This window comes from Grammomys surdaster, unplaced genomic scaffold (assembly GCF_004785775.1).
Source record: "Grammomys surdaster isolate TR1022 unplaced genomic scaffold, NIH_TR_1.0 262, whole genome shotgun sequence".
In the NCBI taxonomy this organism is placed as follows: domain Eukaryota; kingdom Metazoa; phylum Chordata; class Mammalia; order Rodentia; family Muridae; genus Grammomys; species Grammomys surdaster.
In genome coordinates, this window is record NW_021604703.1 from 5,378,016 (window position 1) to 5,405,687 (window position 27,672).

Genomic DNA, 27,672 nt, shown 5'->3' on the forward strand with positions numbered 1-27,672 from the left:
TCTCTCTCTCTCTCTCTCTCTCTCTCTCTCTCTCTCTCTCTCTCTCTGCCTCGTGGTTATGGATCAAGATGTGGGCACTCTCAGGGGTTCTTTTGTTCCACCATCATGGACTCTAACCCTCTGAAACTATAAGCCAAATCAAAAACTTTCTTTTATGAGTTATCTTGGTCATGGTGTTTTATCACAGCAATAAAAAAGTAACTAACAGCCATTTGCATAGCATCTCTGGCTTATTAGGTAGTATAAGTCATCTGGAAGTATCTGGAGAATTGTATAAGTTATACGCAAACACTTTATACAGAAACTTGAACATCCATGGAGCTGGGTATCCTATAGTGAGGGGGCATTAAAGCTACAAATTTTTCAATTTCATAAGACACAAAATAAGTGCAATTTAAAGCTTTAACCATTTGGTTCACACTTTCCAACACTTAAAATAGACAGTCCTGATGTGAGAGAGGTTGGTGTGATGGTCAGTCTTAATAACCAACTTGACACTGTCTAGAATTTCCTGGGGAAGATCCCAGTAAAGGATGGCCTAGCCCAGGTTGTTCTGTGGGCATGTGTGTAGGGGATTGTCTTCGTTGCCTTAACTGAGGTGGGAAGACCCAGGCTGAAAGCAGGTAGTGTCATTCCTTGGGTTTGGGTCCTGGATTGTGTCAAAGAGAGAAAGAGCTGAATGTATGCACACATTCATGCATTCTTTCTCTGCTCGTGACTATGAATGTATCAAGTGCCTGTGGCCTCATTGTAATCCCTGCTATAAGAGATTGTAGTCTGAAACTGTTAGCTAGAATAAACCCTTTCTCCCTTAGGTTGTTTTTGTTGGAGTATTTTATCACAGCAACAGAAAGGAAACCAGCTGAGTTACCTATCAGAAGTCACCTGATTGCCTCTGTTCCCACGCCACAACTGAGGTGCCATGCAACTCCAGCCTTGTTCCCTGCTGTAGGACTCTGAACCCTCTGAGCCTCCACCCCAGCATCCTCTCCACACCTAGTGTTCTGGTTTCCTTGGAATTGAAGTCCTGTCCCCAGCCCAGAGCCCTTGCTCAGGAGTGGGACCATGGCCACACTAGCCAGCACTGTGCCCTGCTGCTGGCCCAAGTGTCACCACAGATTTGCCTCATGCAGGATCAGAGGTGAACAACAGTGCATGCCCCTACCTGCCCCACCCAGGCTCCTGATCGGAATCCCACCCATCCCCCAGAGGCTCACCATCCCGGTGCTCATGGGGCAGCCAGTGGTGCTGGGCATCACCGTGCTCAAAGTACAGGTCCCACTGCCGACACTGCTCCTCCCGGAAGTCAGCCAGGGAATTGGGACAGTCCTGGGGGTTGCAGAGCTGGAAGTCATAGGCCAGGCCCGAGCAGGTGCGGCCCCCGTTAGCTGGACTGCAGGAGAAAGCAAAGGTTCCCCTTCTTGGGGCCTCCAGAAAACTACCTGCCCATGTGTGGCATTTTTAGGAAAATCCTTGAGTCTCAGGTTTGGAGGGGGCACTTCTATCGAGAAAAAAGACACAGCCCTACTAGGACACGGGTAGCTCCCAGCCAGGTAGGCCTTGGGACATCAAGACTAGAAGGAGCTGGCAGTAGCTACCATCCCTCCCTCCAATTTGTGCTCTCTTGCGGAGGTCTCATTAGCCAGGCATGGTGGTGCATGACTTTAATTCCAGCATTTAGGAGGCAGAGGCCAGTGGATCTCTGTGAGTTCAAGGTCAGTCTGATCTACAAAGTCAGCTCCGGGCTGTTATACAAAGAACCCCTGTCTGAGGGGTGGGGGAGAGGGAGGGAGGGAGGGAGGCATTTTCCCTGGGTATGTCGCCTTCACCCTGGGCTCAAATATCAGGACTGTTAATGAGCACAGAGCTGCGACTATATGTTAGGATTCTCTCTGCCCCATTACATCACAAATCCCAGGATGACAAGATCTAGTTGAGTCTCCCTAGGACAAGGCCCTGGGCACACAGAACTAAACTGTCATGCTGCAGAAAACATCTAGAGCCATCCTGGAATTGGACTTATACAAACATGGATCTCTAACAAGCATCTGGTGTACGGCTGGGTCTGCCCACCTTAGAGAGCACGAGCCATGTTTCTGTGACCTCCTCACTGAGCAGAGAACAGTTCCAACCCACCATGGCCTTTTGTGGCTCTAGCTCTCTCCTCTGTTCCTCTTTTCCAAAAACAAGAGAAAAATCCTTCAGAGATGCTCAAGGGGTCACTGTGCTCCACCTTCCCATCAGGCTTTGCAGGATAGCCTGGAACCAACCCCAAGCAGAAGGATGCTCTGGGGGAGAAAGGCTTTCATGTACAGATGGGATGGCCAGACACAGGTGGTCTGCCCTCATCCTTCATAAAGTCTTGACCCTTCTCCCTAGCGGTGACTGCCGATCTCTTTGGCTCCCCCGTGGACAGTGTTTAGTTTGACAGAAACAGTGCGGCTGTCTCTGGGAACAAAGAATAGAAGCTGCCCCAGTGTCCTAAGATCAGACAGACTGGATATGTCTAGGGACTTGTGAGACCGCCCGCTCTTGACCCACTTAGGGGCTGGCAGTCAGATTATGGTTTTATGTGATGTTCTAGATTGTCAATATTTGCAGGTAAAACAGACTCTTTAAAACATCAGATAGTCCAGCACAAGATAGACAAGCGACCCCCACCATGTGTATGAGCAGTCACAGGGCCTGGGAGAGAGGAAGGGAGGGGGTGGGGAGCTTGGGTACTGAAGCATAAGTGGCAGCCCCTAATCCTGTCTCTCACCCGCCTAAAAACTAGCTGCATGGCTACAGTTGCCATGGTGGAGGCTCCTGGCGTCCTGGGACACATAAGAACCTCCATCTTCTATCTTCCACTCCCTAGGCCAAGAAGGACTGTCTCAAATGGGCCGGGGCCACAGTGCAGTGAGACGGAGCTGATGTTTCTAGGGTGTTATGGGCTCTGAGCCAGAGAAGGAGCCCTCCCTCTAAACCTAAGCTGGGAAGAAGTGAAGACTGGGGGAGGTTTGCCTTGCCCTCTCTGCCAGCTTAGGGCCCTCGGCAGTATCAAGTCAACTCACTGTGGGTTGTCACACTGGCGGGTCCTGAACTTCACGCCTGTGCCACAGGTGCGTGAGCAGGAGCCAAACGGAGTCCAGGCACCCCAGTTGCCATCTCGTTTGAGGATGTCAGGTGTCAGCCAGATGCAGTGGCCTTTGAAGCAATGCTAAAAGACAGGGATGCGGGTGAGGTGGGTCATTGGGTAAAAGCCTTTGCTGCTCTGTGACCTGAGTTTGATCCCTGGGACCCACATGGTGGAAGGAGGGGACTGATGTCCTATGTTGTATTCTGACTCCTGTGGCACATGCCTCTCCAAATTAAAAAACAAAACAAAAGTAATTACAAAGAAAAGGTAAGAAGGCATTCCCTTGACCCATTGCATGCACGAGAGTTGCTGAAGAGGCCTACTCCCCACAGTGGGGCAGTGTCTGTTATGGCTGCTCTGGACCTGCTCTGAAGGCACAGGGATGGGGAGGGGGGTCTGATCTTACCGGCCTTAAAGATCAAGATGCTCAGGTGAGACAGGTCTCACCTTGTCTGTGACAATAAGAGGAATGGGATGTGTAGGCCCACCCTTTAGGGCCTTGTCCAGACTACTCTGAGCCTCCTGTGCCTGCTGCATATCATGTTCCCAGGATAAATGTCTTCATGCGTCTGCACATGTTGCAAGAGCAACATTCAAGAGGTCTTGAAGACATAACAGGTCCAAGGAAACTTGGGGTGTGGAAGAGGAAGACTGGGAGTACAGGGGCAGGGAAAGTAAGACAGCAACATGGGCCAGCATGTCTCCAACATGGGCCAGCATGTCTCCAACATGGGCCGGCATGTCTCCAACATGGGCCAGCATGTCTCCAACATGAGCCAGCATGGGCCTGGAGCATGGAAAATGCTAAATTCTATCACCTCACTCTTCCCAGTGGAGGGTGCTTTCAAACTCCTAAGGAGTCCATGTTAAGAAGATTTCAGAATTTAAAACAGTATATTAGTAAGTCAGTGCACCACAATCCAACAAATGGTTTGTGGATTTAGAATAAGAAAACTATTGCTCAAAATAAAGACAATTAACAGCACAATTACCACAAATGACCCAAACTAAAAAAAAAAAAAAAAGAAAAAGAAAACATTTTTATTTCTTGTGTGCGCGCGTGTGTCTGTATGTGTGTGTGTGTGTGTGTTGCAAATGTGTGTTTGCATGTGTGTGGGTAAATGCGTGTATGGGGATGAGGGTAGGTGCATGTGTGTACTTGAGTCTGCATGGGGCCTCAAACTACAAAAGCCAGTAAGATGGCTCAGAAAGTAAAGGTACTTGCCACCAAGCCTGACCTGAGTTTGATCCCTGGCATCCCTGTGGTAGAAGGAGACATAACATGAAGACAGCAGGGAGTGTCCTTCTTGGGAGTCTCCTTTTTAAAGTTCTAAGTATGCAGCTAAGGGCTCTATTCAGTGCAGTCAGGCTGGCCAGCAGTCATGACTGAGTGATCCTGGCATCTCCTTTCAGGCTATAGTGACCTCTGCTCTCCCTTTAAAGCTCCCCTCACTTGAACATGGTGGGGAATAGACAGGTTGGCTCCTATTGACTCCCATTGGTGACGTGCTGGCTCATGTTGCTGTCAGCTGGTGGATGAGGTAGAATTCACAGGCAAGGAGGGACACTGTGGATTGAATGTTTGTGTCCCCTCACATTCAAGTGGTAAAGCCTTAATCCCTGTGTGATGCTGTAGAGATGTGGCGCTTTGAAGAGATCTTTAAGTCACTGTCCTCATCACAAGGGATAAGAGAAATTCTCTCACCCACATGGCACCTATTGATGGCTGTGTAGCTTCAAACTGGGCTGAGCCCTGGGGCTGGGTGGGTGGGAAGGAATCCTGGTTTAAGCTTATCTGTATATGCCAGGCCCCTAGAAAAATGATTGGCTAGGGAGTCAACATATTCTTTTACCTGAACCAATGAGAACCGGGCCTGGGCTCTTGGCTGGACAAACAGGAAAAGAATACTTTCTGCAGATTTGTGGGGAGGGTAGGTGGCCCAGCACAAGAGGCAAACCAGAAGCCCTGGGAGCTGTTGAGGCTAAACCTCATGCTGCACTTGGGAGCCACCAGGCCTCTTGCTGGCTTCATAGGCCACCCGCCATGGGCAGGAAGGGGTTGTGAGATGACTGGTGTGCTGTGGTGTGAGAAGATCTAATCTGCCCAGTGTGTGGAGTGGTTAGAAAGTAGGAATGAAGGTTGGAGAAGCTTGTCTAGTATGCTGGAAGTCCTGGGTTCTATTCTTAGAACCATATAAACCTAACATAATGGCATATGTCTACAATCTTATCACTAGAGAGGAAGAAACAGGAAAATCAGAAGTTCAAGGTCATCTTTAGCTACATAGCAAGACCAGCCTGGGCTACACGACAGAGTGTGTCAAAATATGAATGGGGAATCAGGAAGGGGAGGTCAGCTGCGGCCTCCTGAGAAGGCCCCTGGATTGACTCTGCAGATACTGCAGGGCCTGCCCCTGGTTACTGTGTGCCTGAAATGTGAAAAGCCCTTAGTCCTGACTCACCTTGCCAGGTGCACACATAGTCCCATCCAGTGGAGGACCCTTCTTTGTCTTGCAAAAGTAGGGGTTGTCTGGATGGCTGCACCATAGCTGTTTGCAGGGGTCGAAGGTCCGGAACTAGAAGAGAATACCATACGCTCAGTTTATTAGGCTACTCTCCCTCCTCAGCTGACCATGCAGAACGTCACCCCTTCACCCCGATCCTACAACCTGAACTGGCCTGTGAACATGCCTGTGTGGGTGGGTGCTGCAAGCTCCATCTGATTCTGGGGCCATGAGGCTCATGTGCATGCAGTGTGGCTATGACAGGATCTCTGGGTATTGCTGGGTCCCCAAGTCTCCAGCTTTGGAGGCCGCCCACCTAGGGGAGCTTTGACAGGCACCTGAGAGGTAGAATATCCAGCATGGAAATTAAGTGGTCATCCCTATGGCCCTGGGCAGGAGTGGCTGGCGCCTTAAGTGTCATCACCGCAGGGCCCTGGGGGCACTCACCGCAGTGCACATCATGTAACCCAGGCCAAAGTCGAAGCGGCATTGCTCGTTCATGGAATAGTGCAGCCCTGGGAGTTGAGGCAATGCTGGCCAGTCATGGGCGAAGGGATCATCCCGCAGGCAGTCATAGGAACTGTAAGGGGACACGTGGGTGCCACAAGCAACCTTCAGTAAGGGAAGCTGAGATCCTTTCTGGAGTTACCATGGTGGTCAAGACTTCATGGTCTTTAGGTGTAATGCCTCAGCCTTGCCTCATGCACCAGTTTAAGACATCAAGACCTGGCAAGGACAGCTTCTAGGCCCCCTCAGTGTCAGTTCTAGAAAGCCACCCTTCGCCCCCAAAGCAGGATCCCCTCCTGGCATCAGGCTCCCTCACCCATCCCTTGCATGTCAGGCCAGAGGCTCCAAGGTCTGAGAGTTCAGGTTGGACCCAGGCACACTGGGCGCTGTGCCCTCTTAGAACTGAACCCAAGGCGGGATCACCCTTGGGGGCCCAGGGCAGGTACTCACTGCAGGTAGCGGCTGAGCTCCTGCTGGCTGCAGCGGGACCAGTGGAATCGATGGAAGGCAGCCTGTACCAGGGGTGCCATGATGCTGCCCAGTCGTACCTCGTCACCGCAGCGGTTGCCTTGCCCATCATGCTCCATGCCCAGCCTGTGTGAGGAGCAAGGCAGTCCGGCTGGACCCTGACGGCACTCACCTGCCACGTCCCCTCATCTCAACACCAGAAGGGCATTTCTAACAGCCGCAGTAAACATCTCCAAGCTTTTCTGGCCTGATCTACTTTGGCTAGAGTCTTGAAGCAAGAGCTACTCTGTCAGACATTCACCGGTCAGGCCCTTCATTCTGTCCCCAAGGAGGGCCACAATATTCTGAATCAACACCGAGAACAGGGCTGTCTGTAGCTCAGAGCATCCAGAGTACCCCTTCTTCCTCTGCATATATCATCAGCTCTGTAGAACCCATTACTGCTTATCTGGCCCTAAGATTCAGAGTCTCATCTGGTGCCTGGAATATGGACATCTGGGCAGAGTCCTCGCTTTTGACCCCGTGTTACCCTCCCTTAGAGCCTAGGTGACCCATCTACAAAATGGGGTAAGGTTCTGTCCCTAACCTGAGACTTGAATAGAATAATGGCACCTTGGCTCTCTTATGGCCCAGAGCACTGGCTCTACCTTCAGGTGCCTTTTGCTTTTGATTTGACTTGTTCCATCAGCAGAAAGCTCACTTCAGGCCAGAATGGCAGGACAAATCTATATGGCTTTCCTACATGACTGTCCCTCTCAGGCACAGGGGAAAGTGGTCAGTTAGTAGAGCATCCAGTTTTCCCATACAAGGATGGTCAGGCAGGCCACTTACACATGGCCCGTCTCATGAGCCACCACAAATGCCGAGGAGAAGCCATCCTCATGGTTCAGGGTGCAGCTGCGGACGGGGTGGCACATCCCAGTGACGGGAGCGTAGCCTGGGAGGAGACAGAAGGTGGCTCCAGCTGCCAGGCCTAGAGTCCTAGCCCCAGACAACCCCAGATCTCAGAGCAATCCTACAGAATCAATTTCCCCTGATGGTAGGACTCAGAAGATTCCTGTACTGACATTAGTCCCCTTCTGCCCATCACCACAGAGCTTGGTGGCCATGTTGCCTGTGATAGCCCACACTGTAACCAGCATCCATTTTCTAGCACAGGTCTCTGCCTGGCCTTGTCTGTCACCCTGGCAGCTTTCTCTGTCTGCTCTCTCTTCCCCGACCCTGTGCACTGACTCTTCCCCGACCCTGTGCACTGACTCTTCTCTGCTTCTTGCTGGGTTTTTGGCTGTTATCATTTCCAGTCTTCTACCCAGCTAGGTTTAGTTGGTTGCTCTTTGCCAAGCTACTTGATATATGTATCTCTGACTTATTTTCAACCTTCTTCCTAGTTATAAGTATCAATTTATTGCTGTGCTAGCTTTATACAGAGGATTTTAAAAAGTACATTTGTGTGTTGTGTGTGCACGTGTGTCACAATGCCTGTGTGGAGCTCAGAAGACGACTTGTAGGAGTTTCTCCTCTCCTTCCATCATGTGGATCCCGGGGATTGAACTCAGGTCTTCAGGGGTAGCAGCAGGCATCTTTACCTGCTGAGCCATCTCTCTGGCTCTCTCCAACAGTTCTAGTTGTCGTTACCATTACCACGGACTTAAAAGTACATTCTGATTTCTATTGTTAATGTTTCTTCGGCCTGTTTTGTGGGTCTACTGCTTAATTTCCAGAGTGGCCCAGGGTGGGTGGGGCTGTTACTTGATCCTGTATATTTTGTAAGATTTCCCTATGGCCCAGGAGAGTCTGTTCTGGTATATTCTCACAGGTTTTAGTAAAGAGTGGATATTCTTTCATGGTTTATTGTAGCATTCCATATACACCACTTGTCATGGTTTGAATATGTCTGGCCTAGGGAGTGGCACTATTAGAAGGGTGTGGTTCTGTTGGAGTAGGTGTGTCACTGTGGGCGTGGGCTATAAGACCCCCATCCTAATTGCCTGGAAGCCAGTCTTTCACTAGCAGCCTTCAGATGAAGATGTAGAACTCTCAGCTCCTCCTGCACCATGCCTGCTTAGATGCTGCTGCCCTGGTCCCACCTTGATGATGATGGACTGAACCTCTGAACCTGTAAGCCAGCCCCAATTAAATGTTGTTCTTATAAGACCCATCCTGGTCATGGTGTCTGCTTACAGCAGACACTACCTAAGGTCCCATGAGGGTTCTGGGAATTGAACTCTTGACCTCTGGCTTAGCATCAAGTCTCTTTACCAGCTTAGCCATCTCACCTTATCAGCCCAAAACTTAAGTCTTTGCTCATTTTCTTATCTGTCCATCAGTTACTAAGAAGGGTCTGTTAGCATCTCCAGTCATGTGGTTTGGTTATTTTTTTCTTTTATATCTGTTGATTTTGTCCAGTTTGAAACGTTGTATAAAGAATCACTTGGTAACCTATTCAAATTTGTTCCTCAGCAGCCAAGGGAAGAAACTTAACCCTGCAGGTACAGACTCTGGACCTGGCCTCTTCTTCAGCCTGTCAAGCTCTGTCTTGTCTATCCTGCCATTCCTGACCTTCCCCAGTTCTTCAGAACTACAGCATGGCTTTTTTGGGGGGGAGGGGGAGGGGCATTGGATGGGATTGGGAAAATGATACAGGTATTAGTGGTTTCCTAGAGCCAGGAGGTAGATGCTACCAACCCAGGCACTTTCTAGGCTAGGCTTCAGCTCTTGGGAGTTCCTTGAAGGACCCAGCTTTCTTTCCCTGCATCTGTAGGCACAGGACTAACCTTGCATGCCCGAGGGCCCAAAGTCCTGCCGTGTGAGGAAGATGGCATGGTCGTGGTACTCATCGTGGTCTGTGTCCGGCTTCTGCTGGAGGTAGGCCCATCGGCAGACATTCTCCAGACTCTGAGAGGGGTTTCCAATCTCAATGAGGCTCATGGACTACAGTGGGTGGAGAGAGACAGAAGAATTGGTATCTGGCAGATTCTGTAGATGTGCTGACAGAACCAAGCCACTGGGGATCTGGTCCAGGGGCCTCGAAGCTCCCTGCTAAGTCACTCCGGTGATATTTGCCTTCCATTCAGCCCTATTCTTCTGAGTGGAAGAGAAGGTTCCTGGTCACCCTTGCCTGCTACAAACTTGTGGATGCTACAAACTTTTCTTGTCTCCCTGGTTGGCAAGCCATCTCCCTACCAAGCTCACTCTTTGGTCAGAGGCAGGACCCTGTTTGCCCAAGACTGTTGGACAGAGAGAGGTGGCCCTCACCATGCTACCCAGGCTCTTCTCAGACGGTTTGCTTCCTGTAGTACTAATGACTGAAGAGACAACAAATGAATGCACGTATGTTGAACACAGAGGAATGGTTGAGTAGCCAACATCAGTCTAGCCTATGGACAGGGCACGCTACCACATCTGGCCCACAGGAACTGCCAGGATGCCTTTCTCACTTGCCTCGTTTACGAGACAGCATTTCTGAGGTGGTTACTGTCACTTGCATCTGAAAGAATTCTGAGCAACACACTTCTTCTTTTGTGAGAACCATGACCACCCCAGGCAAGGGCACTGGCTGGCAGGTAAAAGATAGCAGTTAGCCGATCGGCATGCCCTAAATCAACATGGGGAAAAGAGCTCCAGCCAAGTCTTGGAAGAGACTGAAGAGTTCAGCCAGGAATTTACAGTCAGGTATTGGGACCAGTGATCCGGAGGGGAACAGGACTGGAGTCAGGAGCCAGGTTGATGCAGGGAAAGAGCAAACAGGTCAATACTGTCCAGACAGAACCCCTCCCTCGCCCCCAGAGGTTCTGGGAAGAGGTTGAAAACTCAGATATCTTTAGGGATTGTGCCCACTGAACACTGGCCCATGGCTGGCATTCAAAAACCGAAGCTCAGACTTTCCAGAGCAGACATCTTGGATGGGTCTACTGTTAAGTGTAAAGTTTACAAAGCTCAGTGGGTACAGTACCAGAACATTATACCAAAAACCTGGGTTCATTTCCCAAGCACCTCCCAAACCAACAGTACAAGTTGGCATGGACAAAAACAGCTTTAACAGACAACAAAACTCCATCCCACTCCCCAAATCACTCAACTAAGAACTTCTGAATAAAGCAGTTCCTCTAGTGGACAGAACTTCCCCGCCTCCACGCTCCCCAACTTGCAGACAGAGCCTGACACTGCAGGTGGACAGAACATCCCACTGCTTTGTAGAATGGTCCCTGCTGGTTCTCTCCTTCCCCCCAAGACACTGGGCTCCAGTCCTGAGCCTCTCTTGGCAGACAAGGTGATTTCACTGCCGTGGCAGGATAATTTATTGAAATATTGATTTGTGTTTTTGTTCTTGCTTTGTTTTCTTCTCTGCTGTTCCAAGAAGGCAGACTGCTACAGCGTTCCTCAGCCTCAAGGGGTTTGTGCTATGGGAACAGAGCTCAAGGGGTCTAGATTCTACTTCCTAGCTTTGGAATCCCAAGAAAGATCCCTAGAGGGGAGGGAAGAGAAACAGACTTGGGGAGCACTGTCCCAGACAGGAGCTGCACTACAGCGGAGGACCCCAGGAAGGTAGAACTTCAGAAAACAGTAACCATGTGCTGTACCCTGTGAGCCTTGATATACATGTAGGCTCCCCAAGAAATAAAGCATTCAGGGACTTCAAGTGACAATATGTAGGTGGTGCATATATGGTCATCCCTTAGTGTCTGCTGGGGGAGTGATTTTAGTACTCCAGTGAAGAAAGGCTCAAGTCTCTTCTATAAAAGGATACAGCATTTGCGCAGAACCCCACACCTCTTTCTGTATCCTTTACATCAACTCTAAATGACTTATACCATGTACCACAGTGTGAGTGTGGAGTGCGTAGTTGTTATACTGATTGTTTAGGGAATAACAACAAGATAAAAGCCTGCATATGTTCAATACAGATGTCATGTTTCCTCCTGATTATCCTCCATCTGTAGTTGGTAGAATTGGCAGAAGCAGAACTGTGGGTGTGGAGAACCAACTGTATTTTCTCCCAACCTTTTCAAGGCCTGGCCTATCTCAAGCAGGCACGGAGGACCCAAGGGGAAGTGCTCTTGTTCTTACTGGGTCTGGAGCATTCTAGGGATCACAGAGTACCCTGTCCAAAGGCTAGCCAGTGACAAGACATCAATTTTGTATCCAGGGGTAAGGACAGGACTCATGTGCATTTTAGAAAGGCCGCTTCTTGCAAGAGAAGGGAGCAGTCAGGAAGGGGAAGAAAGCATGGCTTGCTGCACTGTCAAAGGGGTCAACATCTGGTGGGAGACAGATGTCAGGGCCAGGGTGTGCGGACATGGGCAGAGGATGTGTGGGGAGTACCTCATGGCTTAGCAGGGAGGGTGTGCAATCTGTTCACAGTGCTGGGGAGAATCCATCTTGAAGATGGTCTTTTCTGTACAGTTTGCTCACCTGGTGAAATCTCCAGGGAGTGCCTCTTCCCTGATTCTGAGGTACAGAATCCAACACTGAATGTATACAATTGGTTGCCTTAAGTCCAAGAGGCAACCTTGGGGCCCAAGCTAAGCTAATAGAATAGAGGTTTAAAGGACTGAAAAGCAGCTGATGTGCCTTAAAAGCACAAAGAAGTTTCTGCCTCCTTCCCCATTCCCCTTTCCCTCACCCTCCACACTTTCCACTTGGGACCCACAGCTGTCTTTCCCCCAAAGCCCTTAAAAGACTGCTCTCAAGGGTCCAGAGAGATGGATCAGTGCTCGAGAGTACATACTGCTCTCACAGAGGAGCTCACAATCACCTGTAGCTCCAGCTTCAGCTCCAGCTCAGAGGACCTTCAGGTCTTTGTGGACATATCTACTCCCCTGCATATAACCACCCCTACCCACCTCCACACATATACACATAATTTAAATACATTTTAAAGAACTTTGCTTGAGGCAGAGATATCTGGGACAACTGGGTGTGTCTAGGCCCTTGGAGAGAGATGCAAGATGGCTGTGGGCAAGGCAAGGTACCAACTGTCAGAGACAGTCCAGTTGCCACTGGGCCAGCTGTAGGGAACCTGCTTGAAAAGCCTGGGTTCCCAGTGGGTGCTGGAAACAATAGAGAGTATTGATTCCATGTGTTTTTCCTATATATTCATACTCTGATAAACTTTGACCCTTGCAAGCTGCCTATGGCTTCTTTTGCATCAAGAGCCTGCACTCCTGGGTTTTTTTTTTTTAATCTTAGAACAGTCCGTCTGATAACTGAGGCAGCTGCTAGTGATGACAGCAGGGTGCACGTACAACGTGGCTTCACTGGACAGGGTGATAATTCAGTATCCTGGGGTGATACCATGCTCGATTTCAACAAGTTCCTCAGAACAGCCTGCAATTTAAACGTCATGAACCTTTTGTTTCTGGAATTTTTCCATTTAATATTTTGAGGTCACAAGTTGCACGTATCCTGAGTGGAAAGTAAAACTGTAGATGAGGAGGAAATCATCCTGTTTCTTAAGTCCAAATCTCCTACAGAAGTTACAAGAGGCTGGGAGGGCTGTTTCATTGGCCTTGGCTATCTGTCTTCCTCTCGGCTCTGGAAGCATCCAATACCTGGCTCCTGCATTGTTTTTTCTAGGGAAGTCTCTGTGTGCCTGCTTTCACCTGTGCTGGATGGGGATGACTGAGCGGGAGGCAATCCTTAGGGGCGCTGGGCTAGTGGCCGATTACACAGGCTGACAGTGAGTGCCCTTCAGTGAGAACAGCCAAGGAGCCTGGGGGCTAGAGCAGAGGGGTGGCACATGGTGCTATCTGTCTTCGGACCATGGTATCTCCATTCCCCGAGGCTGAGTGGTATGGAGCGTGTGGGTCTAGCTCCTGAGGGATGAAGGCCTTGCATTCTGGGACAAGGTTCTTCTAAGTGTCAACAGCTTCCATAATCCTGACCCCAGTGTGGGGATCCCAGATGGTCCAGGGCCACTGTGCCTGCAGTGTGGGGCTGTGGACACCTGGGCCCATGATCAAGGGAATGAACATCCTGTAAGGGGAAGCTAGCCCTTCTCTCGCCATTGCTGAGTCTTGTATCCAAGCATGGTAGCAGAGGGGGCTTCCCAGGAGGCTCACTGAATGCTCCACAGGGACCTTAGGAAGAGTGGTCATTCTATCGTGGGCTTTGCTACCCAAGATCCCCATTTCAACATGAAGCCTATTGACCCACAGGGCCATCTGTAGATACACTGCTTGTTACAGACGGTTGAGCCCACCCCTGTGCTGTTCACTGGACATACATGTTTGTCACAAAGTGAATGAATTAATGAACGAACAAAACCCAAATATACACATGTTGGAGAGTCACGCTGGGCCAGGGAGGGAAGTACAAAGCCTAGAGGCTGTAGGAACACTCCCAGGAACTCGTGGAAAAGAATCACCAGCAGGAATGGGCCCAAGTGCTGATGGCAACAGCCAATTCTTTCTGGGTGTTCATGATCTGCTGGTTCTTTGAGGCCAAGCCTCTGCATATGTCTCATTAAAATTCAAAACCGCTTAAGACATAAGCACTGTCATTATCCTAATTCCCAGATGAGAAACTTCACCTCATGCTGTTAAAGTCATTGACTCCAAATCCGGAGGTGGAGGTGGAGGTGGAAGTCATACAAAGGTTAGGAGCAAGTTTGGCTGGAAGTATGTCCACTTCTTGACAGAAGGCAAAGGAAGGGCAGGCTACAGAAACAACCACCAGGTGGCGCTGCTGCTACAAAAATGCAATGCCAAGCCCCTGAGCAAGGTGTGCAGGCTAGGGAACGAAGTTCCTCCAGGCTGGGCTGAAGATCTGACTTTCAGTTGGGCAATGGTAGTTCTCTAGACACCAGACAGATTCTGGGGTCTCACCCTAGACAAACTAATTAAGACTTGTGCAGAAAGTTGTATTCCAAGCGTTGCCCTCTGACATTTTTGACTGTTTACTGTGGAACGAGCTGAATTATTTATATTCTTCCCTCCTTCAGTCAAGGAGACAGAAAAATGGAATCTGCTGCTTGGAGGCCAGTCTCCATGCCTGACAACAGGAAGGCTCTGCAGGCCGGGTGCCACCACGTGTCTGTGAACACACAGGCCATACACCCAATTCCAGGGCCCCAGGCAGGGAGCTTGGAGCTGGAGGTGTGGGGTACAGGTCGGTGCGCTACGGTTCTTCAACACTTTGACTCCCTCTCCGGGCTCCTCTGACACAGCGTTAGGGCCCAACCTGAGCACCCAGCCTAGAGCTCAGGGACTTTGACCTGTGACAGCGTGGGCAGGATATGCAGTTTGCAATAGTCAGTGTTAACTGACTATTCTCCAATTTGAGAATCTATAATCCCCTGAGAGATCCACCTTTGAGCATGCCTGTGAGGGATTGTCTTGATTCTGTTAACTGAGGTGAGAAGACACACCCACCATGGTGGTACTGTTTCCTGACTGGAAGCCTGAGAGGGGAACGGAACAGAGCCAAGTATAGGTTGTTCTTCGCTTTGACTGTTAATGTGGCATGACCAGCTACTTCAAGCTTTTGCCACTGTGGCTTTCCCCTCCATCATGGACTGTAACATGGAACTGTAAGCTGATATAAACCCTTCCCTTAAGAAAGCAAGACATGGTTCAGACCTACAAGTTTTCCTTTTCCTTGTCTACTCTGGCAGTGACTATGTGGCCCACTCTAGTGCTAGTGGTTCAGGCTGCAAGGAGATCTGACTTAAGCTGGTACAAAACCCATCCCAGAATGTCCTGGCTCTTGGAGGCCTCAGGCTAGCCCTTCCAAACAGGCAGGAAATAAGAAATCATGCACAGGGGTGAGGTTCAGGCTGAGTAGAGCTCTCTTCTCAGTTTCAGTATTTCTGACATTTGGGACCAGTTAACGTGTGTGTGTGTGTGTGTGTGTGTGTGTGTGTGTGTGTGTGTGCGTGCGTGCCTGTCTGTCTGTCTGTCTGTCTGTCTTGAGCATCTTCCAGGTTATAACAGTGGAAGTGTCTCTAACCATTATCCTGAGTCCATGCATGGGGGCATAGAGTGGCAGAGTCATCGTTGGTTGGGAGCATTGGACATAGGGGGATTGTCACGGGGGGACAGGGGTATCTCACCAAGGTCTGTGCTCTCTAGCCTGATAGAATGGCAGTAACTGACTCATCCTCTAGGGACAAAGTAGCTGTCATGTATGACCTTCAGCAGATCACTCTGCCCATGGAGCCACATCTTCACTGTCATATGGAGACAGTGACAGTGACTATGGGTGTCCCCTTATCACCAGGAGGTGTCTAGCAGCCCCTCAACAGAATGCCTGAACAGGGAGCTGTGCAAGGCTTTGAGGACACTATGATGCTTCTTCCCAGGCAACATCACCAAGACGAGTGACTAAAGCATATTCTGTTCTGATGGTTATGTGAATGTGCCCCCCTTTTCTTGAGAAGAAATATCTCTGGATCACAGGGCATGGAAACTCATAATGAGGTATAAATAAAGCCAGCTGACTCCCAGAGAAGGGAGCCTGAAAGCTGTATAGCTGGGGGTGGGGGGCTTCAGACAACGAACTCCCTAAGAGTCAATACTCTGTCTGGCCTCCATGATTGCAGTCATTGCTGCCAAGCACTGGGCTTCCACAGACTTCCTCTCACTGAGAAAACAAGGCTCTGAGATGTTAAGTAAGTCATCCAAGGTCCTATAAGTACCACTGGGCTGGCATGAACGCCAGAACCAGGGCCCACCATCTCTGCTGCTTCAAAACAAGTTCTGCTCTATCTAGACTGACTGCCTACGGTCTTGGGGACTCCCCAAGGCTGGTGTCTTCTATTCCCAACTGTGGCATGCAAGGTCATGTGGGTGGCTCAGATGTCATGGTACAGGTGCCTCCTAGACCTGCCAGGGGAGGGCAGGCAGGAAGGCATGCCCGTCAGAGGAATCTAAGCTACTAGAACAGGATTCAGTGCTGAATAGGAACTCCTGTCATGGTCTAAAAATTAGAATTCATATCTTGGAACCTAATTTTTAGTACAATAGTTTTTAAGACATGGGACCCTAGGAGGTCATCAGGTCAGTAGGACAAAGGTCCCTGAATTGGAGTGGCTCTCATATAGCTCTGAGGCCTGTCCCATCTGCCACTTATGAACGTGAAGCTACCTGTGAGGACTCCAGAGCTCCTGTGAGGACCTTGGACTTCCTGCCTTCAGAACTATGAGGAATAAATTTCTGTTGTTTACTAAGTATCAACCTAAGGTATAGTCATTAGAGCAGATCAAAAGGACGGAGGCGCCCTCCAATGGCAGCGTCTAGCACTAACACCGGTTCATTTATTCTAGACCTGAGGGCTCTGGTGAAGAGGTGTGCCAAGGATGACTAGGGACAGGCAACTATGTTTTGCCCCTATCGGAACACCAGGGGCCTTCCCAGGCTAAAGTATAGACTGAGCTTGGCCCCTAGGGTCTCTGATTCAAGGCTATCTGAAAGAAGCCTCTCTCCCATCTGAGTTCCAGTCTCCTCTCTGGTCTTTCTACCGTGGGACACATGACAAGAACACAATGGTGCGGGTCCAAGGCTTTAGCCTGTGGACTCCTCTCCTCCCAGCATGTCTCCACCTTCTACTAATAGACCAAGAATGTCTGACCTTTCACCCAAATGCTGACAAATTTCAACAAGCATCGAACACCCTGTCTCGAGCTGGCCTTCACAAGATACCTTATGTCCTCGGAATGTCCCCAAGTCTCTCATCTCCGTTTCCTTTGATTTCCATCATCCAAGGAAATATTTAAAATGAGAACACTTGAGTAGCTTTGGTTCCTTCTCAAAAAATCAATTGAAAAGCCAGTTGCTATGCAACCCACGAGTGCGGCTGCTGCTCGGCTCCCTGGCTGGTGGCGTATTGTATAAAATAAGATAATCTCTTTTCTTCTGATTTTTTTTTATATATATAAAAGAAATGGAGAAAAATGTTTTAGGAAAAACTTGAGATAACTCGGAGGCCTTCCATAAGCTAGAGACAAACAACATGTCACTCATGTAAGGGTTGCCAGTGTTACCCCCACTGGAGCCTAGTGGGACCAGGAGACACAGCAGGGAGGGACTGGAGTGGGGGCTAACACATTTCCAGTGATAACTGGGGATGGACAGTAGGAGCTATGGGTCTGTGTCACTTTTTGCCAAAGACTAGGTCATAGCTTCATAAGCCCCAGAGCACACCCTGACTGTGCTAAGCACAGCTTAGGAGTTCCTGGCTACAGCCACCTTGGTCTTATAGGGGCTTAAATTCCCCCAGAGATGAGGTCAAATTCCTTGTATTAGTCACCAGTCTTGTTGCTGTGACAAACTGCCTGACAAAGTCAACTTAAAGGAAGAGGGGTTCATTTTGGCTCTCAGTTCAAGGGTGAATGAAATGCAAAGGAAGTCACCATGGCAGGAATGGGAGATAGCTGGTCACATGACATCCACAATCAGGAAACTCAGTTTGCTTTTTCCCTTTCCTTCTGTCCAGGACCCCAGCCTACATAATGGTGCTGCCCACATTCAGGGTGGGTCTTCCAAGCACAGTTAACCAGAGACTTGTTTCCACAGTGAGTCCAAATCCTATCCTGTTGACAATCAAGCTTAGCCATCACAGTCCCAGCAGGAACCCAGAGGTTCCGTGCTGAATACCTCCCCAGAATTTACCTGTATCTGTAAACCCTGTCCCATGCCCACAGCCTCATCTAGCTCCACTCAGCATTGCTCTCCCCATTACTGAGTCTATGTAGGGTGTCGAAGGGGTAGTAGACACTGAGCCCCTCAGCCCTCAGATCTCTGCCTGGCCACTGTGCCCAAGGTGGGCCTCACCTCATTGTGCGGGCTTCATAGTGCTGGCTTCTTATCTGTCACTTGACAAGGAACAGCTGTATAGCTCTTGTTTCTGTACACCCCAGAATGTACTCAGGAGGCCAGGACTCCTGAGCTTGGAGTACATCTTGTACAACCATGGCACTCTTTGGAGGCCCTGACACAGAACCTCGTCTCCAGAGCTATCTATGCAAGGTAGGGTCTGTGACCTGTGGCCATGGACACCTTCCACACAAGATAAGTGCAGAAATGAGAAACTTTCACAAGGAACTGGAGGGAGTGAGATTCTCAGAAAATTTATGAAGTTTAATCATAAAAAAGAAGGGCTCTTTTTTTTAATATCTTAGGCTCAGCCACATTTGCTTTTTCTAATAATTCATCTGCAGAAGTTATTGGTATGCAATCAAGTAGGGCTAGAGGCTGGATCTTTGTTTTGCCAGGCTCTGTGGATCCTGGCAGCTGTCCTGGAATGAAGCACCCCTGCTCTCTGTCACCTATGGCCCCAGGGGGCACCTAGCCTTCCCTCCATCCACCCCTGCCAAGATGCTGCTCCAGGACCTGCAGCCTGAGACTGTTTGTCTACAGCCAAGCACAATGCTTATTATCATTTAGCTCTACATCTCCCCCAAGGGGTCTGTTAAAGGCTTGTTCACCAGTGGAAGTGCCCTTAGGGTGGTAGAACCTTTTGGAGGAGGAGCCTCATGGGAGGGAGTTAGGTCATTGGGGGTCATGCCTTGGAAGAGGGGGTTGTGACTCATTCTCTTTTCTGTCTTTGCTTTCCAGCCTCCCCACCTCTGTTCCAGAGGTGAGTTTCCTTTGCTTCCTCCATACTCCCTCCATGCTGTCCCACCACTAAAGGCTACAGAGAAACGGATTGAACAGCCATGAACAAAACCTGTGCAATCACGGGCTTGGGTGCAGTTCTCCCTCCTTTTACGTTTCCTGCCTTGGGTATTTCTGTCCAACTACTAAAGGCTAACACACCTCTGTGATTCCTTCCATGCTGTAGTCTGAAAATGTTCATTTCCAGCTCTGAGTCCTCTTCATGCAGGCCAGCAGCAATCTCTCCTCTCTCTAGTCCCTCTGCCCCAGCTCTCCAGACTGGCACGCCAGCACCATGCCCTCCTAACATAGTCTCCTTGTCTGCACTTCTACATTCAGGACACCAAGATTCCAAAGCTGGATTGGCTTCCTGTCCCAGTCCGTGAGGGTTTCGTTCCAGACACCAGGGCAGCAAGCTGTCCCCGCACCATCTTGCCACAGGACACACACCTGTTCTTAAATGTTCTTGTTTCTAACAAAACCCAGAACCATCCCAGCAAATATCCAGCTATTAACCTGGAAAACTATCTCTCCTCTCTCTAGAAGAAGTAGTGTGGGTTTTTTTGTGTTATTATTGTTTGTTTGTTTTTTGGTTTTGTTTTTTAATTTCCCTCTCATGAACAGCATACCCCTTTCTTTCTGTATGTTTTATGTCTGTCTTGTACTATCTGAGAGATGTATTTGGATTTCTGTGATTTAGGGGACATTTTTAAAACTTCATGTGTGTTTGTGTAAGTTCATTTGGGTCAATGTGCACCACGTACATGCAAGATCCCACAGAAGCCAGAGGAGGGAGTTCCAATCAATTGTGAGTCACCTTGGAGGTGCTAAGAACCAAACGTGGGTCCTCTGCAGGAGCAGTAAGCCCTTTCAATTGATGAGACATCTCTCCAGCCTTGGTGCAGGGAACTTTGTTTTCTCAATTAGCCCTACTACAGGTATTGTTGGGTCACAATGTTTGCTTATGAAATTTCAATCAAAGTCAGCATTTACAATGGTGGTCCCATGAGATGATATCATCTAGTGACATCATGGTCATTTATCTTAATTTGAGCACACTGTGATGTCAACACAACAACAAAATAACCTACTTTCACATTTCTCAGGATCTGTGCCCAGTAAATGATGTGGCCGTGTTTGTCTTTATCACTAAAGTTTTAACTCCATGGATTTTACAATGGATTCTTTTGGGGTTTAATAGCAAAAAATCATAATTTTGTCTGTTCTTCTCAAATATTAGTTTCTTGCCATTTAAATCTAAGGGAAAAAACCCTTTAGAATCAGAGTTTGAGAACCACTTATGTGTCAACAAACTTACGTGTCTTGATTTTGATTGTGTGTGTGTGTGTGTGTGTGTGTGTTATACATGTGGAGGCAGGAAGTCAATGAGTGGGTGTCATTCTCAATTGCAGCCCTCCTTATTTTTGAGTCAGGGTCTCTCCTTGGTCTGGTTCTGTTGGCTTGTCAGTGATCTCCAGGGATCCTCTTGCATCTTCTCCCCTGGGGCTTGCTTTATAGGTGCATCACTCCACACTCAGATTATTTTAAAACAAATCCCAGGGATCCAAATTCAGGTCCTGTGTATACACGGAAGGACCCACCTGTTGCTAGTTTTACTGACACTGCCTTGAAGGTGACATTTTCCAAAGCAAGTTCTGTAGAATGTCTGGAGGGATCCATGGAGAAAGAGGATTGAAGAACAACGTGTACCATTGTGTCCCACAGAGCTTCACCACACACATTCCAAAGTCCCAGGGACATGCTGCCATGGGGAGCACCTGTTTTCCTTTGCTTTAGAAGAACCACCTGCCCATCTCTTTTTCTGTGTAAACATTTATTACCATTCAGCTCTACAGAGCACCTTCAGGGAAACTCGCTTTTCCCACCTTTAAATAAAATGTTGTCTGTCTAGTGATCATCTCTCAGAACATTTTTCAAAGTTTTAAAAACAAGAGACCCTCCCAGTCTTGGACTCATTATGTAGGGATGACCTGGAACTTCTGATGTTCCCAATTCTAACTCACTAGTGTTGAGATTATGGGTATATGCCAACCCCATCGCCACCCCTGTTCATACAGTGCTGGGGCTAAACCCGTGGATTTGGGCAAATCAGGCAAACACTTTGCCAAACAAGTTACATCCTCAGTCCCCAATCTGGCTTTTGATTTATGTGTGTGTAAGAGAGTGTGTATATGCTTGTGTGCATGCCTGTGTATATATGTAGCCCAGAGGGCCACCAGTGTCCTCCTCTCTCACTCTGTCTATTCCTTTAAGGCAAGGTTCTCCCCTCCCCTTTTTTCTCTCTCTCTTCCTCCTCCTCCTCCTTCTTCCTCCTTCTCTCCTCCCTCCCTCTCCCTTTCTGAACCAGACAAGATTGCCATAAAACCCTAGCCACTCTGTCTCCATCTCCCTTGAAGCTGGGGGTGCAGGCATTTGCACAGACACTCAGCTTATTATGTGCTAATTTGGATCCGAACTCCTCATGATTGCAAAGGGATCCTAACCTGAATCATCTCTCCAGTGCCACAACCCACACCAGAGCCTGGTGCTTCCATCCTGGCTTTCTTCTCTCTACTCTCTGCTATTCCCTCTCCCCTTACAGCACAAAGTCTTACCCCAATTCAGTATTCGGACTAGGAGACAGACAAGACACTCTTCAGGCCTAACAGGATCCATGGTACAATTCAGCAATAAAACACACAGTTTTAAACCTTTGATCTAGTGTGGCCAGTATCCGGCAGCGGCTTCAGGCTATCACCTGATGTCCAGACCAACCCATGGACGGCTTTCCTCCCTCTCTGAACAGATCATACGTGCCATAAAAACAGGGGGGAATGGATAACATTGCAGGAAATCCCAACCAATCAAAATGCAGAGTTGTAACTCCCAGTTCCCATGGTTACATCTACAAAACTTCACACCTAAGGCTCAGGGGACATTGCAGAAGAGGGGGCAGAAAGTCATAAGAGCCGGAGCATCAGGGAGTTTGCCAAAAGTCTGTGTCTCCTACTGAGTTCAGAAGCCACGCCCATGAAGCTGCCTAAACAAGAGCCGAGCAAGTTTGTAAACCAATAGAGAAGCTAACACAGAGGGGGAGGGGCAGGCAAACGACCTCAACCTACACAAAGAACTACAGACAATGAAGGAATGTCAAGAGCAGGAAAAATAGTCTTCCCCAGAAAAGAGCACACCAACTGGTTATCTAATACCAAGTGGTCAGCCCTGGCAACATACGTTCAAGAATAATTATTCAGACCGAGCAGGTTATCCTTAGGAATAGATGTCTATATGTACATACACATGCCTATAACAACAATGAAAAAGAGGCCATCGATTTGAAAGAGAGCAAGGAGGGATATAGAGAAAGATTTGGGGGTAGAAAGGAGAGGAAAGAAATGATAGGATTATAATCTCAAAAAATAAAATTTAAAAAAGACAAAAGTATAGAAACACATTCAAAAATTAAAGTTTATGATTTTTGTTTGAAAAGAAAAAGCAGGGGAAAGTCCAGGGCTTTGTCATTTCCAGCTTGAATGATCTACACTGGCTGGTGTCCTTTCACTCATTCCGAGGAACGACTTAAGAGAGGAAAATACAAAACAATAAAACAACGTGTGCTCCTATGTTTAGAAATCAGCCTCGTTCAATGTCTGTGCTGAGAATGACTCTCCACCACAGCTATCAAAGGCAGCATGTCCACAGTAGAGACAGATCCATTCCCCCAATTTATTGGAGGTACTCTCATCCTTATCCTTGCCAAGAGCTTGGAAGTTCCCAAGATAGCTGAGGGTCCTGGCCAGGATGGAGGAGTCTGGGGAAGACCCAGTCTGAGGAAGTAGATCTAGCTCCCCTGAAGGCGAGCTTCATATTGCTGTCATAAACCATGACCAGAAGCAACTTGTAAAGGAAAGGGTGCATTTGGCTTACATGCACTGATCACAGTTGATCACAGTTGATGAAGCTGAGGAACTTAAGCGGAGGCCATGGAGGAATACCAGTTACTGACGTGCTCCTCACGATGTCTTCAGCTGGATCTCTTACACCATCTGAAACCACCTGCCCAAGGGCAAGGGCGGCACTGCCCAGGCAGGCCGAGTTCTCCCGTATTAATCACCAATCAAAAGAAATGCCCTACAGACTTGTCTATAAGCCAATTTTATGGAGACATTTTCTCAATTGAGGGTCCCACTATCCAGAGGATCCTGGCTTGTGTTGAGTTGACAAAAAAACTAATCAGATTGTTAGGAGCACCCACAGCAGGTCAGGAAGAATCCTCCCACGGCTTCCTGGTGGAGCTGATAGCCCCCAGTGTGTCCCCCGCCACCAGGAGATGTGTTCTGTAGGTTTTATTACAGTTGTCATATAGTGACCTGGGAGAGAGGACTTGATTTCAGCCTCTCCCCTCACCCTGGACCCAAATCCATGGGTGCACAAGTTCCTAATCAAACCAAGTGATCTTCAGTTGTTGTTCTAATATTCTTCCCTGTCAGTTAAAAATAAAGAAGTGTTTCTAAGAGCAGGGCTTGTAGCTCGAGCAGCAGTGCTGCTTAGCACACATGAAGCCTTGGGTTCAGTCCCCAGCACCACATAAAAACAGGGGTGCTGGTGCATGCCTGTAACCCAAACACTTGAGACATGGAGACAGACGGATCAGAAGTGCAAGGTCATCCTTGCAAACTACAATAGTGAGTTTGAGGCTAGCCTGGGCTACATTAGACAAAAAACAAAACAAACAAATAAAAGCCCCACAAACCCAAATTTTTTCAAAGAGGCTGGGTTGTTTTTAAGGTTATAAGTATTCTTCTCTCACCTGTGGTCACACTTGGGGCACTTCACTGGAGCACACTGCCTGGGAAGGGCTTCAGTTTTTAATCATAGAAAATTCATTGACATTTTCATGAAGACTTAAAAACACTTGTGTGGTTTTAAAGCACTCTCCAGTTGCACCGAGAAGACACACATCCTTCCATATGACAAGGAAACACGACTTCATAGCCACTGCCCTCGCCCCGCCCTATCACTAGGACCCTAAACACGCAAAGCTTAAGGAGCTGGAGCACAGAATTAAACATGCCCCCAGTTAGCTTTTTGCCATCCTCTTTTTTGTGCCTAATAGCTTTCTTCAGAACATTTTGTGTGAGCGGAAATAAATCATTCCTGAAATTACTTCTGTCAGGTACTTTGTCATAGTAACAAGAGTAACTAATCCATCCCCCAGGACGTGGGGGAGGGGCTCAGCATTCAAGAACAAGAAAAAGATGGTGGCAGAGGGACCTGGTGGCTCCCTCTGGTGGTCGGTGGTTCAGCATTCAAGAGCAAGAAAGATGGGGTCAGAGGGGCCTAGTGGCTCTCTCTGGTGGTCAGAGGGCTGAAGACGTGAAGCCAGATGAGAAGAGAGAAGATTTTAGACACGTCAGAGGTGGATGGTGGGTTCGTGAGCCATGGATTCCCAAGACTGATGTCAGAAACATTGCTCTACACAGCAAATAATTTGAGTGTGCCTTTCATTAAGAAAACCAGCCGTTCAGAATCTGGATCCCTTGAGCCACCTGGAAGACAGAATTCCAGTCTCAGCTCAACCTCACTTCAGTCTCCTGTGTCTGTTTACACTCTGGGCTGCCATCCACCTGCCCCAATCCCTCAGGGCCAGTTTCAGTCACTTTGGGACACCCTTGTTCCTGAATCTGCCGAGACTCTATAGTGAGGGCACCATGAGGCTGCTCACTATCGGTTGGCCTTACCACACTGAGTATGAAAGAGTCATGTGTCACGGTGAAGGGCATATGGAGTCTGTAGCGGGTGGAGGTTCACAGCTTCTTGCTTGTTATGGGACTATAGCGTGTCCGGAGGCCCCACACATTGCAGAGAGAGGAGGTGGACTGGACAGGGGGACTCACCTTCGCGTGGCTCAGCAGGATGATCCTCACCAGCACGACGTTGATGTGGGCCCCCAGTGACTCATCATGGTAGATCTCATTGACCTGGAAGACAGCCAGGGAGATATCAGGAACCATGAGCCAAACCCGGTTCTGGCTGTGCACCTGGCATTTTGTCCCTAAAGCCCCAGGTAAGAACCCAGGGACCACACCTGTCTCTTTCTCTTTGCATGCTTACCTCCAACTTTCCATCAACCCTAAGACTACCTCTTGCTTCATCCCTCCTCCATGACCCTCTCCGGCCCTGGCTGCTACAGCCACCTGCTTGGATTTCTGAAGCGTCTCCCTGAGACATCCCACCTGCTGGCCCACAGCGTCTTCACTCAGACCTGAGCTTGAACCAGAGAATTGACTCGCCGCCACCTCTCACCGAAGCATGGAGCTCCTTCCAGAAGGAATGAGAGCTGCCAGAGCAGAAGCCATTCCTGGTGGTTGCTGCCCAGTGTGAAACATCACTACAGTCCACACTCTGGATCGCACAACCTCCGCACCCATGTACTCAACCAACCCCAGTCAAAATTATTTGGAGAAAAGTTGGCAGAAGATGTATAGACTTTTCCCCCTTCTAAACAACACAGTAGCTAGTTACATGGGGCTTGTGCCTTACGGATCATTGTAAGTAACGTAGATTACTTGATGTATGTGGTAGAGTGTGTGTAGGTTAAACACAAATGACACACATAGTACTCCAGAGATCTGAATACCTGAGAGAGTCCTGGACCAGAGATCTGTGGATGCTGAAGGATGCTGCAGCTGGAGATGTGGACATTTGGACCACAATCAGTTCTACTTTCACGCCCATTAACGGGAGCAGTTATCACTAGGTCTCTCACCCCGCTCAGCATGTTCCATGTCATGTCTGTCATGGTCTTCTTTCACATTTTGCATGCTATTTTACACACACACACACACATACACACACATATATATTTTACATTATTCTGGGCTGTGCCTGAAGCCGGGTGGTGGTAGTCACACGCCTTTAATCCCAGCACTTGGGAGGCAGAAGCAGGCAGATCTCTGAGTTCAAGGTCAGTCTAGTCTATGTCTACACAGTGAGCTCCAGGACAGTCAGGGCTAATACAGAGAAACCCTGTCTCAAACACACACATACACACACACACACACACACACACACTCACATACACACACACACCATTCTTAGCAGGCATCTGTAGGCCTCCTCAGATATCCACATCACAAAAGTGTGTGTGTGTGTGTGGTTGCGGGGCAGATGAACTCCCGTGCTCTACAGCACGACCACCACCTTCCAGAAACACATGCTAGGTGAACCTCAGGCTCAGTGCTGTTGGACATTTCCTTGACATTTGGTCACCTCCATCTTCCCACCTCACACTCAGAACTTGCTGGACCAGCCCTTCACTGCCCGCTCCTTCACTAGTGGAGGGAGCTCTATCCCTTCTTGCAGTGCAGTCTCTGAGTCGCCCCCTCCTGGAAGGGCCCCCACCCCAGTCAGACCTGCTATGGAGAACTGGTACCCCAACGTTCTTCAGTCCCACTGCCACTGGGCTTCCCCACAGTCTGTACTTCCCCTCCTTGGATGCCCCTCCCCCTAGCCCCAGAGCAGCAAACACTGAAGAAAGGCAATCTGTGGAGTCACTGAGGGGAGAGGTGTGGACCAACCACTCATTCTATCTGTATGCAGAATGGGCAGAGAGGCTATCATGAGGCCCTTGGTGGAGAGGCAGACATGGCTAAGCTACACCAGTCAGAGCCCACTACACCCCAATTTCCAGACTTTCTTCTTTGGTAAACTGTAATCGCTCCCTCTAAACAGCAGAAAGATGCCTCCGGAAATCTAACTGGAACGAGGAAAATCAAATCATCATGGTGACGGAGAGGGACACAGGGCTTGGGAGATGCACAGCCCAGTGGCTGTTTCTGTCACCACAGCTGTGGCTATAGACAGCACCAGTCAGAGCACAAAGCTAACAAGCTCACTGGTCCCCAACCAATGCCACCCTCAACCCCGACACACAGGCTCTGCCAGGAACCTGGCACATCCAGGCAGATTTCTGATTATAAGTTGGCTTCTGTTCTCCTGTCTTCTCCCTTTAGGGAGGAGGTGAGGCTCAGAGCTTCAGGAGCATGGTTGACATGGAATCGTGGCTCTGTGCTATGTGCCTGATCTTCAGTCCCCTGCATGTGCTGTCTGTCTAGCAGCATGGCACTGGCCACTGAGGACCATCAGCTGAATATCCAAGTACCCACTTCAGCACCTGCAGCTCAGAAAGCAGAGCCCAGAGCTGTGCCACCTTGACCACCTTCACCCGTCTTCCACATCCACCTCATCCATGGCCCACCTCACCCACCGCCCATCACCCACTGCCCGCTGTCTCCTTTGTAACATCAAGAGTAAAAGTGCTTCCCACAGAGCTCCTTTGAGGATCCAATTTCCACACACACGATGGAATGGTGTTTATGAAAACCCAAACTGTAGTTTTCATAGTTGGCAAACTGGGTTGCCCTGCTATTCTGCATGAGGTTTTGGGGAGTAGGTGGAACCCCTCCTAAACCACAGG

The 27,672-nt window shown here is 49.0% G+C and overlaps 1 protein-coding gene across 1 annotated transcript in view; it reads right to left on the reverse strand.

Moving 5' to 3' along the window:
* Adamts2 (ADAM metallopeptidase with thrombospondin type 1 motif 2) overlaps window positions 1-27,672 on the reverse strand; it is a 204,219-nt gene that overhangs the window by 20,006 nt on the left and 156,541 nt on the right. The window contains exons 6-13 of the mRNA XM_028775906.1: window positions 25,091-25,174; window positions 9,375-9,531; window positions 7,432-7,537; window positions 6,583-6,726; window positions 6,073-6,205; window positions 5,584-5,697; window positions 3,057-3,202; window positions 1,218-1,393 (exon numbers count right to left, since the gene is read on the reverse strand). Of these exons, the coding sequence (XP_028631739.1) occupies window positions 1,218-1,393; window positions 3,057-3,202; window positions 5,584-5,697; window positions 6,073-6,205; window positions 6,583-6,726; window positions 7,432-7,537; window positions 9,375-9,531; window positions 25,091-25,174 (1,060 nt within the window). The remainder of the gene's footprint in view (window positions 1-1,217; window positions 1,394-3,056; window positions 3,203-5,583; window positions 5,698-6,072; window positions 6,206-6,582; window positions 6,727-7,431; window positions 7,538-9,374; window positions 9,532-25,090; window positions 25,175-27,672) is intronic.